The sequence below is a fragment of the Chrysochloris asiatica genome, unplaced genomic scaffold, assembly GCF_000296735.1.
Source record: "Chrysochloris asiatica unplaced genomic scaffold, ChrAsi1.0 scaffold00079, whole genome shotgun sequence".
Lineage (NCBI taxonomy): Eukaryota > Metazoa > Chordata > Mammalia > Afrosoricida > Chrysochloridae > Chrysochloris > Chrysochloris asiatica.
Genome location: NW_006408597.1, coordinates 12,268,436 through 12,285,535, shown reverse-complemented (window position 1 = coordinate 12,285,535; position 17,100 = coordinate 12,268,436). Strand labels below are relative to the sequence as shown.

Genomic DNA, 17,100 nt, shown 5'->3' with positions numbered 1-17,100 from the left:
AGGGGTAAGATCTTCCATTTACAAAAAAGTTTTTCTTCTATCTTCAGTTTTTGGAAGATGGGAGAATAAAAGCTGAAAGCTCCACAATGAGACCTAAGATCCCCTCATTTGTCCCTACATTGTTTTTTGGAGGAAGACAAGGGTCCTAGTGGGTGGTAAGCTGTGTGAGTTGAGGCTAATGGGGATGTTGTGGACCCACCTTCCAGATGGGCTCAGTGCCAGCAATTGCTGGCAGGCACATCTGGAAATGGCCTCTTCTGAGGCCAAGGACAGACCCTCCACACTAGCATATCTCAGGTCCCTCAGACAGCTGCTGCTTTCTAGCACCTTCACCAACCTGCTCAGGTCTGGCCTAGGGCCCCTGGTGGGGAAGAGGCTAAGGAGGCTCCGCAGGCACTGCCCTTACCCTGAGAGGAAGGAAGACTGCGTGTGGGTGCACGAACCCAGGGAAAGATGTCTTAAAGTGCGCTGAGTGAGGGGGGGGGGCTGACAGAAGGCCAGTCCCTTGTTTTCAAAGCTACCCATGCCTGGAGCTAATCCTGTTAGGTCAGGTACTGACACTGCCCTGGGATATTTATTATTTTGACCATGTCAGACATGGAGGCTCGAAGGCGGAGAGGTACAGGTCAGCATCAGCTTCCTTCCAGGCCCTGGTGCTTCAGAAAATATCAAAGGAAAACTAAACATTCCTCAATGCCACATCTTCTGGAGATGACAGCAGCCTGGTTGAGCTCCATCCCAGCCTTGTTAGCATACAGCAGAGGGCTAAGGGAGGTCCCTTCAGGAGAAACATCTGGGGCATCAAGCCCACTCCCTCAACACCAGGGCACCTCCCAGGGCCCTGGGCTCTGGCTTCTGTCTAACCGTTGCCTCAGAGTGAGGCCACCTCACAACCATTCACACACCTCAGGCCAGTAAGATTGGGGTGGATTGGGTGTAGGGACCGCTCCTCAGCCCTTCCCTGGGGTGCTGGGACATGTAGAGGGTGAGCAGGAAAGGGCAGGGTGGGAAAGCAGCGGTGCAGCAAGCAACAGCCACTTCCAGGGCACAGTTACTAAGGCACGTGACTGTGGTGAGGAGGCTTCTCAGGACCCGGGCCTGGAGCTGCCGGCAGCCTCCCAGGGCTTGGTCTGTGCCTCTCAGGCTCCTTTCCATCACCACGAACCTAGGAAGGGGCAACTTGTCCAGACTGCCAGTGACCAAATGGGCATTCCCTGCAGTTCGGCAACTCTCTCATCTCAGGAGGGCCTGCCTCAGGCCTGTCTGGGATAAAACCCAGAAGGCAGCTTGCAACTTCCCCTATTATTCCAGGGAAACAAACAAGAAAGATGAGGCTAGGAATGTGGATGCTGGAAACAGGAAGTGAGAAGTTGCATATTAGGAAGACAATCATTATCCACCACCTCCCTTTCCTCCCTCCCTCCCTCCCTCAGGATGTTCCAGATGCTGTTCAAAAACTCTCAACCCACAGGACCAGGAGCCTGAACCTTTGAGCTGGACAGCTGGGAACTAGGAGGGTGTTGCAATGATTTCCCAAACCCTCCATCCCTCACCCAAGGAAATGCACCCAGTGTCAGTCCAGGGCAGGCCTGGGAGCCATGCTTGGTGCCCTGACAAACTGCCCCAATTAGAACCACTCAACTCTAAAGCTCTCGTCTTAGATCTGCTCCTGCCCAGGAGAGCAGTGTCAGTCCTCCTGCCCAGGAAACAGGGCAGATGCAAGCCCAGACTCTCCATGGAAAGGGGCGGCAGTGCAGTCACAAAGGCTTGGAGGAAACCAACAAGCCTGTGAGACAGGGAAACTGGACGGTAAGGGGGAAGGCACGAGTAAACACAGCGGCACTCAGGCCCAGGTGGGCTGCAGGGGCTGCCGCCAGAGAGCTGGCTGGAGGGGACCCAGTGAGCTTGGGGAAAAGGAGGGTGCAATTCAGCACCTTCAGAGATGTCCCCGACACAAGACGGGAACGCAGGACCGGGCACAAGGCCAGCTCCTCCAGCTGCCCAGCAGGTAGATGGTGAAAATATTCTGGCATTTCAAGCAAGGAGGGCTACAGGCCCTCAGAGACACTCAGATCCACAGGTGGCAGTTGAGGCAGGTATCCAAGCAGGGTGGCTGGAGAGCACAGGCTGCTCACACTCAGGGCGAGGGAGGAAGGGCAGAGGACCATCGCAGAGAGGAAAGAGCCTGGCGGCAGCCCTCATGCTTCCTTCAATAGTGGAATATCTGCACAAAGAAGGACCAAAGAACACGGTTACCCCAAGGAAGTCTCTACAGCACACCCGACTCCACCAAGAGGGTCCCCAAGTAGTCCCTAGGCTAGAGAACTAAAATATCTAATTGTACTTATATACACATCTAGGTATATATACATCTAGGTAAGGAGCTCTGGTAGCATAGTGGTTACGAACTGGGCTGCGAACCACAAGGTCAGCAGTTAGAAACTACCAGCTGTTCCTCGGGAGAAAGACGAGGCGTTCTGCTCCCGTAAAGATTTACAGCCTTGGAAATCCTGTACAGGGTCGCTATGGGTCGGAACCGGCTCCATGGCACATAATAGCAACAACAGCAACACATCTAGGTAGCTTAAACCTCCTTCCTCTCTCTTGTTAACTGCCTCCGAGTTAGCTCCAACTCATAGAGACACTACACAGGGTTTCCAAGGAGTGGCTATTGAGTTTGAACCACCAACCTTGTGGTTCAAACTGACCTTGAGGTCCAGTGCTCATCCTATAGTGCCATACCAGGGCTCCCTCCTATCTTTAGGCCTTTATTCAGCCTGAGATGCAAACCCTCCTCTTAGCTATAAGCTATAGCTCTGGTTCTATCTGACTGGTCGCTTCCCCCTTCTTTCCTCAATCCTGTCTTATATTGCTGCAAAGTCCTGCACAAGCCTCACCTCTTTCTTAAAGTCATCTGACAGATGTGTGACCTTGGATAAATCACTTTCCTTCTCTGGGTCTGTCAACAGGAGTTAAACCGAGGCTTCAAGGTTCTTCCTCCCTATGGTCCCAGACATCGCAGGCATGGCCTGCAATGAGTTCGCTTTTTTTCTGACTATCTGTGTGTCTTGTTTTCTGAACCCTTCATTTAGACACAGATGCCAAAGTTCCTGGTTCATTACTTCTCACATATAGACTTCATCTTCCCAAGTAACTGACATTTCATGCAGGCAGAGAGCAATACTGCATGTTTCTCTGCATCATCTGTGAACCCTAACCCAGCACCAGACACCAGTGGGCTCTCAAACAGTGCTTAGTGCTTGTTCAACACATGGAACAAAGCAATGCAGGGAGAAGGCAACAGCCAGGGAGGATAAGGGCTGAGATTTGTGTTTGGGCACGTTTCACAGCATGTGTGGTTGACTATCCTATCCATGGGGCTTAACGACTTCCACATTTAAATCTGAGTCAACTATTAAATGGCCCCTTCATACACCTACGAGGGAGCTTCAAAATGTTCATGGAAAAATTCCATTTTCTTTTAACTACCTTTTTTTTTACTATTTAAAGCGCCCTCGTATATTCAACCATCAAATAAGAATGCATGCTGTTGGTAATCAAAAACATGATCTACATTCAAGAATTCCCAACTCTCTGCTCTCAGATAGTCACTGTGCTAGGATTCCCAGGAAGCATGAAGTTTCCTCTGAGGCTTTCTGAAGGGTGCTTTTTGAACACAGGAATCCTCACAGGTGAAAAAGAACCATCTTGCTTTATTTTGCAGCCTGACTCTCACTGGGATTCCACTACAGACATTTCTGAAGGAGACCCAATCCCAAAGTGAAGCTCTCGAGGCTTCAGCAGGCCAGAGCTGTATTATATGGCTTTTCTGTCACTATGGAGCGGAATTCTCCTGGTGCGAGGCAGCATGGCACAGCAGGGTTATAAATATAGACTTTGGTGCCAGACCTGTCCAGATTCAAATTTTAGTTCAGCCACTTACCAGTAGGCAAGTGACTTATTCTTTCTGAGCCTCAGTTTCTTTATCTATAAAAATGGACATGGTATTAATACCTACTTTGCAGAATCACTGGCAAGTTTAACTGAGATAGAGCAAGTAAGCCACTTAGCACAGTGCCTAGCACCTACTTAAATCTAAAATGAAGTTGCTGAGTCTCCTCTGTAATGTGGCCCCAAGACTCCTCATCATTCCAGGCCTTTTAAACAAAAATTTTTTAAATTTTAAACAAAAAATTTATAAGAGGGCAGACACCCCTGCTCCCAACCAGCTGTCCACCCTTTGAGTGAGCCCAACTCTATGACCACAATCCACAGAACAGTCTCCCTATAAAGAGCTCAAGTCCTCCCTGGAACTCAAGAGTGAAATCCTATTTTGTAGGAAAATAAAAAAGAGACCATCTCTCCTACCGCAGTTGTTATTTTTCTTAGCCCCTCAAAGAAGTCAGTGTGGGGGTCGTTATCAAAGAGGCTCAAGATCCTTTCTCACTGTTAGCAAGGCCCCTGAGCAGCTCATAATTCCTGGTCAGCACAGACCACCTACCATCTGTGTACTCCTCCGACGTGAGGGATAAAAGGCTTTGTATGTCGCTGTTGTCGGAATCTGGAGCTTCTTTGTGTATGGGGCGGCTGTTCCCTGAGCCTGCCACCCAGGAAGAGCTGGTTGCCTGGTGCACCATCACAGTCTCTGAACCCCGAGAGCCCCATGCTTCACATAGTCCAGAGTGGCCCGGGGCCTCGTCCTCTCCACCTGCAAAGGAGCAGGCCCCCGGGTCCTGCAGCTGCTGTTCCCTGGGCGCGTTCCTCTCACTTGACCCAGCCCCTTCAGACAGCACAATCTGCACTCTGGGGTCAGCAGGAGGCACACAGTGACCGGAACTGCCATACACAGCCTCTTCATACGATGGCAGTGCCACCTGGACACCATCTACCATAATGGAGACCTGGTCCCCAGACACCCCTTGGTCACGCCTGTATCCCGAGAAGGAAAAGACAAAAGAATACATTATAGCTCTAAATTCTTCTCACACTTTGTCACACTCAAATCTTTACCTGAGCCCTTTAAAATAAGAGATTCACTAAGAATGAGGACAGAGGCTCCTTAACAAGTTAATTAAGTAACTTGCCCACAATCACACAGTTGCTGAGGGATGGAGCTGTTCTTAACCTCTGGCACCAAACACTTAGTTCCCTGTAAAACTAGGAACCCAAGCGATCTGGGCAACCCAACAGTCATTCTACACAGCCAGGATGTGGAAGTGACAAAAGTACTGTGATGTTGGAAATGGGACATGGGATTAGAAATCAGAACTTTGTTCTTTTGATTCAGTCGCTTTGTTGGCTTTTGGTTTGATTTTTAAAAAACCTGTTAGCCCTTTATAAAATGTGAGTTGTAACAGAAAGATAGAAAAGAACACACAGAAAAAATGCACAGCTCACAGTTGTCCCAAAGGTAATGCAGGTGTATAAATCCCACCCACATCAAGAAATAGGATGTTGCCAGCACCCCAGATATCTCTGTACCCACTCCGGCAACTCTTGTTTCATCACCACCTGAAGTCACCATCAGCCTGATTGTCACGGAAATCACTTCTTTGCTTTTTATTTCAGAAGTGTTACTGCTTAAACATGGATGCTTCAACATTACAGTTTAGTCCTGTTGCAATGAAATAATAGTGGAATTTTTCCACAAACTTTTTGAAAGTCTTTGTATTTCTTATCTTTATATGAATAGGATGTTTGTATGTATGTGTGTCTTGCTTTAGAGCAACATTATGTAAATTTATTCATACAGATATGTTCTTTTTGGCTCAATATTATATATACTGTTGTTAAGTGCCATCAAGTCCATTCTGACTTACAGGGTTTCCGAGAAGCAGCTCGTAAGTTTGAACCACCGACCTTGTAGTTCACAGTCCAGTGCTTATCCTATTGAGGCCAGCTATTTCAACCATCTTCCAGTAAACAATTCAGTGGCATTAATCACCCTCCCAATGTTGTACAGCCGTCACTACCCATTTGTTTTGATAACTTTCCAGTCCTTCAAAGAGATGCTACGGCTTCTCATCCCTTTCCCCATTCCAAAGTAAGCACTGGTTTCTTTTCTGTGTCTTTCCCAGACATTTCATATAAATGGGGTCATACAACAGTTATCTTTTAAGTGTCTGACTTAGTTCACTTAGCATCATGCTTTCAAGGTTCATCCATGTTGCCTCATATACTGAAACTCCACTCCTGTTTCTGGAGGAAGAACATTCAATTGTACATGTAGACCATATTTTGCTTATCCTGTCATCACTTGATGGGAACTGGGCTGTTTCCACCACTTGGCTATTATTAGATTGATTTTTGTCAAGAATGTTAGATAAGTGATGTGTCCTCTGTGCACTACATCAGAAGATCCAGGTGGGCTGTTCCTAGACCATGTGATTATTACTGTTAGACCACTGCTATTCGTTCTTGAGAATGAGTCTCTGCTCCCTAGTTGATGTGGTGTGCAGACTGTGAGGGTAAGCACAGGAGTAGCCCTGACCGTGCGGCAGGGTGCCAGGGAAGGCAGTGCACACTCTGTCATGCACTTTCTGCTTAGAAAAGGAATACATGTACACAGCACAGAAATGAAATGAAACAAGGTAATCATGTGAATTAAATCTCCCCTCTCATGATGTTACTCTCGCTAAGAATTAACTGGAACAGTGAAATTAAGTGTCATTGAGTCAGTTCCGACCCACAGCAACTCTGTATAGGGTTTCAGACGCGCAACATATGGGCTGAAAAGATTCCCTAATTTAGATGAAATATAAAACAGATCAATTTGATTTTATGTGGAAATAACAGATTCTTCCAAGTAAAGAATCGTCTTCCAATCCTCTTCATTTTTTAACAACCTTCAAAAATGAGACCCTATATAGGGTCACTATGAGTTGAAACTGATTCGAAGACACTTTAACAATAACAACATCCTCAAAACAAAACTAAAAACAGAAAGAAGAAAGACTGCACATATCACAAGGAGACTAACTGGAGCTTGGTCCTTGTGTGTAAATTCCAACAGCAGAACAAATGAATGAAAACTCATGAGAGAACGAAAATGACCAAGCAATTCCTGAAGCCACGATAAACTAGGAGAGAAGTCCATCATATGGGAGCTACTCAGAGTCAGGTCCTCACCATTTGTCCCCTCACTTTACCCATCAGAGTCTGAGATGATTTGTGGCTAATACATAAAATAATAAAGGCAGCAAGAACATCCACTTCCTCTGTTTCCAATACAGTCTTGTGCAATGGTTCTCAACCCTGGCTGCACATCAGAATCACCTGCGAGGCTACTGGGGAAAAAGTATGCTGATTTTCCAAGTGAAATAACCAGAACGTCTAGAGATAGATGGAGGCCCAAGTTGTTGGTCCTGGTTCTCAGCCACCCTGAGGTACTTCCACGTTTAGCCAGAATTGAGAACCGGCATACAGTACTGAGGCTCTCAAACATGAACATGCATCAGAATCATCCAGAGGGCTTGTCAAAACATCACTGGCCTTTAGGTTCTCATTCACTAAGTCTGGGATGGAGCCTAAGAATCTGCTGATGTGGCTGGTGTGGGGACTCACTGACACAGGGGAAATGACAAGACTTAAGAGCTAAAGAGACTTGTGTTCCAATTTCAGCTTTTCCATCACCTAGATATATGATGCAAGGTGAGTGACTCCACCTCTCTCTACGCCTCAGTTTCCTTATTGTCAATGTTCCTGAGAGGAGGAAGATAATATACGTAAAGCACAGAACCCAGTTCTGAGCATACCCAGAAGTGTAGTACATGGTAGGACTCCCCACTCCCGTGGGCACACAAAGACCAGCAGAGGCTGGCAGGCCCACCAGAATGACTCCTCAGCTCTGCCAGCCGACTCACCTGCTGTGATGGAGAGACTTTAGCTTTGGCTGTAGCAGCACGAACAGCACCACCAGGAGAAGAATGAGCGCCACGGAGCTGGCAGTGGACGCCACTATGGACAGTGTAGGGACCCCAAGTGACGAGTGGGTATCTTTTTCTATGGAAACAAACCGGCATCAGAAGCACACGAAACCCAGACACAGGAGACACAAGCCCAGAGGCTCTGTCAAATGCCCCGGGGCAGGCCGGGCCACTTCAGGAAGAACAATGCAGAGTAGTACCCTGCTCATAAAAGGTACTTTTGGAAAAGGGCCACTTCCCTATCCTAATTCCTGAATATCCAATTCTCTTCAATTCTGACCTTTGCGATCCCTGTGACACCTAAGCTCAGACCCTGCCCTCCATAACATGTTGGTAAACATCAACCACCATCTTAAGTTTCACACGTTTCTCATCATGGCAGGAAAATCTCTAAGAACGAGGCTACCATAACCCCCTCTCCTAGGGTCCTGGAGCTTCTGTTGTAAATTCCAGGCTGCTTTCCACTCAGGGCCTCCCTTCTCTGGGTGTCACATGCTCTGATCATGCAACCTGAGTGTGAAGTACAGAGATAGCTGTATGACATGCTTTTCCTGCAGGCAGCTGGTTTTTCCTGTCATGCAAGACAGGAGAAGGCAGGAGGGGAAGAGGTCCCTATCCAGCTGGACAGCAGTTTATATCAAAACAGCCCATTCCCATTCAAGGGAAAATAAAATAGAAACTGGAGAAGGTGTTAGCATTGTGCTCATTGTGTTAGCAGAAGCTGGTCAAAGATCACCAGCACTTGGCAAGGCAAACTAGAGTTCCTTAGCATGAAAAGGATTTCACATCGCATGGGAGATGCCTCAGAAAAGCCACTGAGCTACTGTATGGCTCACACCAGCAACCCCAAATATCTTTCACAAAGACATAAATCCCAAAGGCAGGGGGTTGCAGGCCACCAAACAGGCTCTACTCTCCACAGCAAAGGGTGCTCTGGAGGAAGTGTGTGCTACTTCTTTCTCCTGAGTAAAAGAAAGCAGAAGCCTCCCTTTCCCATCGGCTAGACTGACCCTCGTTGAGATGACAGCTAATCTCCATGGCTGGTTTCCACTCGCCATTCTTACACGTCAGGTATTTGTAATCGCCCTTCAACATGTAGCCTTCAGCACAGAGGTACTCGATGACACTGCCCTCTGTCAGAGGGTCTCTGCAAGGTCGGGGATGGCATATGTAGCCACCATTCTCTGGCTCCGGGGGCCGTGGGCACACTGCAAAGACAAAGAGAGAGATGGTCCAGTGACATGGACAGAGAGAGCTCTGAAGGCCTCCCATGGAAACACATGATGAGGGCAGAGTCATTCCCTTGGAAAGGCTACAGGCCCAACCCTGGTGAGTCAGGTTGCCCCTGATAGAGAGGGAAGTTGGGCTGCCAGCAGCATTTCTCCTTTTCCTCCCCATGGTGCCGTAAGAGAATTATGGTATCCATAACTGAGCAATAGACTCTGACAATGTCTTGAACCAGTCGAGATCTAGACATAATATGGTTTTAATAAAACCTCAATGAAAGGTAATAAAATACTGTTAACTTGTGAGGGGAAAGGTTAGCCTTTTACCCAATATCAATGCCAGAAAGGAGTTTCACAGTATAATAAAAACGTGTATTCTTTGTCTCAGAGGGGATTTTGATGTACTCCTTGAGCAGACATTCTTCATCCCCACATAGTGCAGCCCACATCTGGGTCCAGGGAGGCCTGTGTAGGTTAAGAGTACCTTCACCTACCACCATGATTCCCTTCTTACAGTAGAATTAAGGCCCAACAAAAGTCACCAAACTTGACTCACTGTGACTCTACATAGGGTTTCTGAGACTATAAATCCTTAAAGGAGCAGACAGCCTCATCCTTCTCCCACAGAGTGGCTGGTGGTTTGAAGTGCCAAGCTTGTAGTTAGCAGCTCAATGCCTAACTCACAATGCTACTTTTTGTTGTTATTAAGTGCCGTTGAGCAGATTATGACTCACAGCAACCATGTATAGGGGTTTCCGAGGAGTGGCTGGTGTTTTTGAACCGATGACCTTGCAGTTCAAACCAACCTTGCAGTCCAGCGTACTATACTGCAGTGCCACACCAGGAGGAAGGAGATCACTGGCAGATCTGGTATCCGAGTCAAGTCTGTGCTCTTTCCATCAGCAACACTGCTCTCTCCCTTGAGCTGAGTGTACTTTAAGGAGGTTATGAGTGTCAAGGTTATTTCTCCTTAAAACCAGTCAGGTAGGGAGATAGGGCAGGTTCCTGAGTGTGGTTGGAGCCCTGGTCTAGAGAAGCCAGCCACAGTGAGGAGAAATCAGAGGAGCTGGAAGGATAGAGCAGCCTCTGATCCTATACCGTGCTCCTCCAACCATGGTCAGGCACTGCAGAAATGAAGCCCCGGCCAATGGATTGATGGGTATGCCAGTTCACATAGGAGGGATACTGTCTGAAAGACTGGATGGGGAAAAGACATTTTGGCAAGATGGTCAGGCACCTATAAACTTCAACTTTCAAAAATCCTTACTAATGAGAGCCAGGGGAGTCAGGTAGGGAAAGCTCCGGTGAGAAGGGAGGAGGATCTCACAAAGGAAACTTTCATATAGCAAACCCACAGCCTTCGAACTATAATTAAACTTAGTGCTTCAATCTCCCGAACTCGCATTTTTGAAAAATCACACTACTGAGGAAATTGCTGGCAGTTTAAAATTCTCTCCTGCGGACCAGCGGGAGCCCCGGTGAATACCCTGCCCCTGCAGAGCTTAGAGGGCGGATCTAAAGCCAGCCCATTCAGAAAGTGGTGTTTTCAGCAAAAAAAAAAAACAAACAAAACCGCAAGAAGTGACATAACCAACCCCCCACCCCCACCCCCAAATCTCCCTGCCCCAGCTTAAGATCTCAGCACGGACATCAGGCGAGACAGTTTACCCACTGCACAGAGAGAGGGAGAGGAGCGAAGACTTTTTGACGTCATCCGCCACCGCCACAAATCTGAAGCCGCCCTGCCCTACTCCCAGGTAGCAGCGTGGATCTTCCAGCTATTGTTCTGGCGGGACATGCAACCTTTCTCCCAGGGAACAGATTAAAATCCCCAGCTATCAATCTGGCAACCAGCGGCTGGGCGGCTGCCTGAGTTTGCTGGGCAGGACAAACTCAAGGCAATCTATAAAAACCCAACAGAAAAGGTCTCAACCATCCCAAGATCGGCGTTGAGCACAGGCAGATAACTGACAATCAGAGACAAAAACAGTGGTAGATCTTCCTCCCATTAACTCCCCAATATATATCTGCCCACCTATACGGCAGTGGCTAGAGGAGAGGCGTGAAAGAGGGGTAACCCCCACCCCTGCTGGAGGCTTCTATTTGCACACACACTGATGGTGTAGCACAGAAAAGTTGACCAAAGCCTCATCTTTGCTCCAAAGTGGTGATTTCTGCCTATGCATTTATATTACTTCTGCTTTTGGTCCTTTTGATCACACATCTTTCCTGGATGTGGGAGCTTTTCCTCCCTACCTCACCTAAGCAGCAGCAGCAATCGTAGCCATATAGCCAAGCTATAAGCATACAACATAATACTCCACCACTTACACAAGACCTAACAACACCTGCTATGCATTACAGACAATAAGGGAAGCCTATCTCCTGATCATATTAATAATTATTATAATAAAATAATAACCATTACCAATAAGAAACAATCAACATTATCGAAACATGTCCAAAAGCAGAGGAGAGCAGCTGATGCAAATGAGCAGGAGACAGATAAAGGCTTTATAGAGGAGGAGGAGCGGGTTCTGGATATGCCTGACAGGGAATTCAGAAGAATGACATGGAAACAAATTCAAATACTACGAAAAGGGGTCGAGGAAAATAAGGAAGAAGTAAGGAAAGTACTGCAGGAACAATCAAATAGGATTGACACAGCATTGGAAACAATTCAAAACCTGCAAAAAGATGTCCAAGTGATCAATAATAAGATATCAGAAATGGACAATAGGCTAAACGGGGAAAAGAGCACAGACTAGAAGAGATGGAAGCCAGAACCAACGAACTGGAAGACAAATCTCTCAATACTGCCAAGATAGAAGAGCAAGCAGCTAAAAGGATAAAACAATCTGAAAAGAGTCTAAGATTCATGCTGGATAACATGAAGAGGAATAATGTAAGAATTATTGGCATTTCTGAACAAGAAGAATCAAAGACCATAGAGGAGATAGTTCTGGAAGAAAATTTCTCTAACATCTTGAAAGACGAGAAGATAAACATTCAAGAAGCCCAACGTACCCCAGGAAGGATAGACCCCCAAAAGAAAATCTCCAAGACATATAATAATCACACTCTCCAAAATCAAAGACAGGAAAGAATTCTAAAAGCGGCCAGGGAGAAGAGAAATATGACTTATACAGGCAAACAAATTAGATTAAGTGCTGACTATTCAGAACAAACCACGCAGGCAAGAAGGCAATGGGGAGACATATACAAACCCCTGCAAGAAAAAAAAACAAACTGTCAACCAAGAATCACCTATCCAGCAAAACTATCAATCAAATATGACGGTGCAATCAAAACATTCCAGGATAAACAGAATCTGAGAGAATTCTTCCTTGGGTCCTCTGCACAGTGACTGCTGAGCACCAAAGGACAGCTCCTGAAAGCAGGCAGGGCCTACACATGGGCTCTCCAGGCTGGGAAAGATAGTTGCAGAGAAAGAGGAAGGCTCCAGAGAGGATGGAACTTTATCAGGAAGGGAAGTGGTAGTCAGGAGCAGGTGAAGCCCAGAGAAAGTCAAAGAGCTCAGATTAAATTTTATATTAGAATGATGTAGAACGGCCCTTTAGATATTAATCCTAGTATGGACAAATAAATTCAGTTCAAAAAATTCCTTTATGTTTATCTATGAAGGTTTCAGGATAACTAAGCACTCGAATGCTAACTGCACTAACTGCAAGGTTAGCAGTTCAAACCTACCAGCTGCTTTCACAAACCCTATACAGGGTCAGTCTGAGTCAGAACTGACTTGACAGCCCTTAACAATAACAATTTTAAGGTTTCACAAAGGAAACAAGCTGCAGTGTATCAGGGTCAGCACTAAGAAGCTGCTCCCAACTCAAGGCAAGGACAGAAAAAGAGGCAAGGTCCTCCCCTCAATGTCTAAAAAAAGGCAAGGTCATTTTATAACAGGCAAGTACAAGAGAAGAGTATGGCCCACTTGTTCAAACAAAAAGCAAGGTAGGGGGACACTGTGGGTGGAAAGGGAGGAACACCCAGTGGCTCCTGAAGTTCTGGTTCTGGGTGAGAGGCTGACAATCTGTGTGCACAAGTTTCTCTGACAACCCCAGGTCCGCAAAGGGAGTGTCAAACTTTGACCATAACCCCAAGAAGACAGTGAACTCATCTGATATGGCAATGATGCATACTTTTTTAAAAGAGAGGGAGAAAGTCAGAAGACAGAAATTTTACAGGGGGGAAACAAAATCAATGCATTTCCTGCTCTCCATTATCTCCCATACCACTTAACCTGCTGTGAGCACTGGAAACAAAGTAGATGGCATGCTGCAGCAGTCAGTGAATGTCCATTTCCAATAAACTGGTGAGGATGCAAATGGGGGAGAAGCCAAAGAATCTGATACCTCAGAGCCACCTCCACCAAAAACCCTTAGTGGAAGCCTAACAAGAACCCTTAATCAGCTTTTGCTTTTGTTGTTTGGGGGCCAGCCTTTCAGTGGGACGATATAACTCAATCCAATGTAAAATTCTATAACAAGTAAGCTAAAACAAATGCCAGGAAAGACCCAGGGCCAAAGCACTCAGTTTAACAAACTGAACAAATACTTGAGAGCCCCTTCAAACAAGGTAAGAGGAGTAGAGAACACGAAGATCTGCAGGCTTACTTGAGAGTCTCAGAGGGATCAGAGTTGAGAAAGGGAAGCAGACATTAAGTATCTAGTGCATTAAGTGCTCAGCTACTAACCGAAAGGCTATCGGTTCAAACTCATGCAGCAGCTTCCTGAGAGAAAGACCTGGTGATCTCCTCCTGCAAAGATGGTTGCTGTTGTTAGGTTCATGTTGTTAATTTCAAATAACAGTGGTCTCACGTGACAGAGTAGAACTGCCTCAGAGGGCTTTCCAGGCTGTAATTTTTAGGTCTTTCTCCCCACAAGAGAAAAGGTTCCCCAAATCAACTCTGCAGTTGTAATCACCTGGAACATTGGAGACAACATTGCACATTTCTTTATTTGGTGGGGGTCTTTTGTTGCTGTTGTTTAAAAATAATATTTTATTATATTTAAAGTAAAAATTTATACACAAAATTAATTTTCATTTAATAATTTCTAGACAAATTCCACAATGTGTTATAATTTTCAGTCATTCCATTCTGGTTGCACTATTTTCCAGTACTGTCATTTCCCTGTCCTCTTCTGTCCTCATCTTTGCTTTAGGGTAATTTGTAACCATTTAAAAATCACATAGATGATTTTTAAAAGGAGCTCTTTACTCACAAATGATAATATTCTTTTATGAGTCAAACAATTAGAGCAGGCAAATGTGACAAGACCATGCTCCCAGAAAGTTACAATCTAGAGAGGACATAAATCAGATTAGCCACATTCCTAGTTCTCATTAGGTACATGGGCTATTGGGCTGCACACATTCTCAGTAGGAAGAGATCCAAATAAAGAGTCAAGGATAACTCTGGGATGGGAAAATACGATTTAGAATCACACTATGGGGCATGAAGTAGGTTAGAAGGCAGATGTGGATGATGGGCCCTTGGCAATAAAGATTCTTTAAGGCTGTTTAAAAAAGCACTATTTATTTATGAGACTGCTCGCAAATCCCTTTCTTGAAATGGCGCTAAGTTCCAACTCATAGCAACCCTGTATAAAGTTTCCAAGGACCAGGTGTTGGGTTTGAACAGCAGACCTTGTGGTTAGCAGTCTAGTGCTTATCCTGTTGTTGTTGTTGTTAAGTGCCATTGAGTCGGGTCCGACCCATAGCGACCCTGTACAGGGTTTCCGAGGGGGTAAATCTTTACGGGAGTAGAAAGCCTCATCTTTCTCCCGCGGAGCGGCTGGTAGTTTCAAACCGCTGACCTTAAGGTTCGCAGCCCGATTCGTAACCACTACGCTACCAGAGCTCCTTTGGGCTCCTTTCTACTTCTAGCCCTCAGGGATCTGTCAGAAGCAAAGAGAGACAGAAGAAAAAAAAAGTGAATGCCTGATAAGAAGGCAGATTCCTGCCTCAGGCTTTTGGTAGGAGCAGGAAAACTAGCTGAAGAGTTCAATTCCTTCAGAGCTATTCAAGGGCTGGCTCTGTCCATGCTTTTCCTTGGCTTTCTGCCTTCCTAACCCCCCACTCAAATAGTCAAGAGTCTGAAACAGGATGCAGTGAGGGAGAGGAAAAAGAGAGGATTTCTCATGCCATTTGCAACCTTCCTCTCCTATGAGACAAACCTTCCCAGCAGTCAGACAGGAAGCCCATTGTCCAGCCAGGATCCTTTTCTCATGAGAACTTCCCACACCCTGGGGAAGGCAGGCATATGGTAGCTCATATGTGGCACTGGAACAGGGATGGGAGAATAGGGGGAGAAACCACAAGTAAGACAGACTGTCCACCTGGCCCCAATGCCCACTCATTCTGCTTCAGGTCCAACCTCTCCTTCTTCCACCTCACAAAAGAGCAGAAGCCCAGCCACAGATGCCGAGGCAGTGCTGTCTTTACTGCACCCCGCCCTAAACATAAAAGCTCTTGTCACCTGGTGGCAGTGGCCCAAATCCTAAAGAAATCCTTAGTCACTCGTAAAGAAGAAATGTTATTTCTCTCTTCCTTCTGGACAGCCTGCCCTGAAAGTACACACAGGCAGCTGCAACGCCACACATTTCTATTAAGACTTGGTTCCAAGTCACCTGCTCCAGAAAACCTTCCCTGGTCTTGCAAGAGAGAATTAAGCAGCACAGGGTTGTGCTTAGCACCACTGGCCTGTAAACAGACTGCCTGGTTTGTGTGTTTTCCCCACTGTATAGTCTTGGGCAGATCTTCCTACTCTCGGTTTCCTTGTTTGTAAAATGGGGATACTAAAAATATCTCCTTCAAAGTATTGCTATGCAGATTAATCATGATTACGGAGGTGTGGTGCCATGAATTCCTTGATATGGGTCTTCTAGCCACAGTCTTTATAACTCCCACCAAATGACTGGGTAGGAGCAGGTCAACAGGGTGTATGGAACTCTAGCAGGGGGACATTGCCATCTGCTGGGTGAGTCAATGAGCCGTCTCAGAAGCAGGAATGAGGGATCTTGCTATCATCAATAAACATGAGGCAGGAGCAGAGCATGTCCTCTAGACCCTAAGGTCCCTGCATGATAATCCTCCAGGATCATGGAGACAGACAGCTGTGATCCCAGGAGTGGAAGATGAACAGCAGAACCAAGAGCACAAGACAAGAGTGTCAGACTTCCCAGCACACAGAACAAGTAAAGCAATGTCTTCAGGTAGGAGGTTTGCTGGTAGAGTGGGGTGCCTGCAGGCCCTTAATTGGGGGAGTTAGTACACTACAGAAGCTTTGTAACATGGCAAAAGCCAAAGGGCCATGTGACTAAAAGGCCTAGGATCAGAGACAGGTTTTCCTGCAGGCATGGCTAAGAAGAACCATCTGTTCAAAGAACTGTACCCTGAACATTTCTGATCCTAAACTGTAACTTGTTGACTTCCCTAGTAAACCACGTAATCTTGAGTATGGTCTGCGAGTTCGTGTAGCCATTGCAAAGGATTATATAACCCCACAGAGAAATACAGAATGTTGTGGGGACAGCTGGCGTCAGAACTGGTAAAGAAGGTTGGAAGGTGGAAGTATGTCTGACCTCCACCTCCTGGAATCAACCTTGGGTTGAGGATGAGTTTGATCTCCCCCTCCCCCTTTGTGAAGTCAGAGGAGTTCAGATGCCACTTTGATGCCATTTTTCACAAAGTACCTGGTACAAGGCCTGGCATGCACTAAGCGCTAAGTAAATCCCACCTATGGCAACTTCTTCACTACTCTTTATAAACTAGCACCTTTATCACTGTGTCACTGTGGCTACTTTCTCACAAGCCAGTCCTTTACCCATCTCCCTATTTGTCCTTCCCTCCTTCTAGCCTACCCAACCTATAGGGCAGGAACTTGGTTCTGTTCATTTTGCATCCCCTGTGCATAGCAGAGTCTATCA

The 17,100-nt window shown here is 46.4% G+C and overlaps 1 protein-coding gene across 1 annotated transcript in view; it reads right to left on the bottom strand.

The window, feature by feature from the left end:
* Positions 1 to 2,198: 2,198 nt before the first annotated feature.
* Positions 2,199 to 17,100, bottom strand: part of KIAA0247 (KIAA0247 ortholog) — a 68,612-nt gene continuing 53,710 nt past the window's right edge. The window contains exons 2-5 of the mRNA XM_006865586.1: positions 8,936 to 9,133; positions 7,863 to 8,001; positions 4,502 to 4,929; positions 2,199 to 2,224 (exon numbers count right to left, since the gene is read on the bottom strand). Of these exons, the coding sequence (XP_006865648.1) occupies positions 2,199 to 2,224; positions 4,502 to 4,929; positions 7,863 to 8,001; positions 8,936 to 9,133 (791 nt within the window). The remainder of the gene's footprint in view (positions 2,225 to 4,501; positions 4,930 to 7,862; positions 8,002 to 8,935; positions 9,134 to 17,100) is intronic.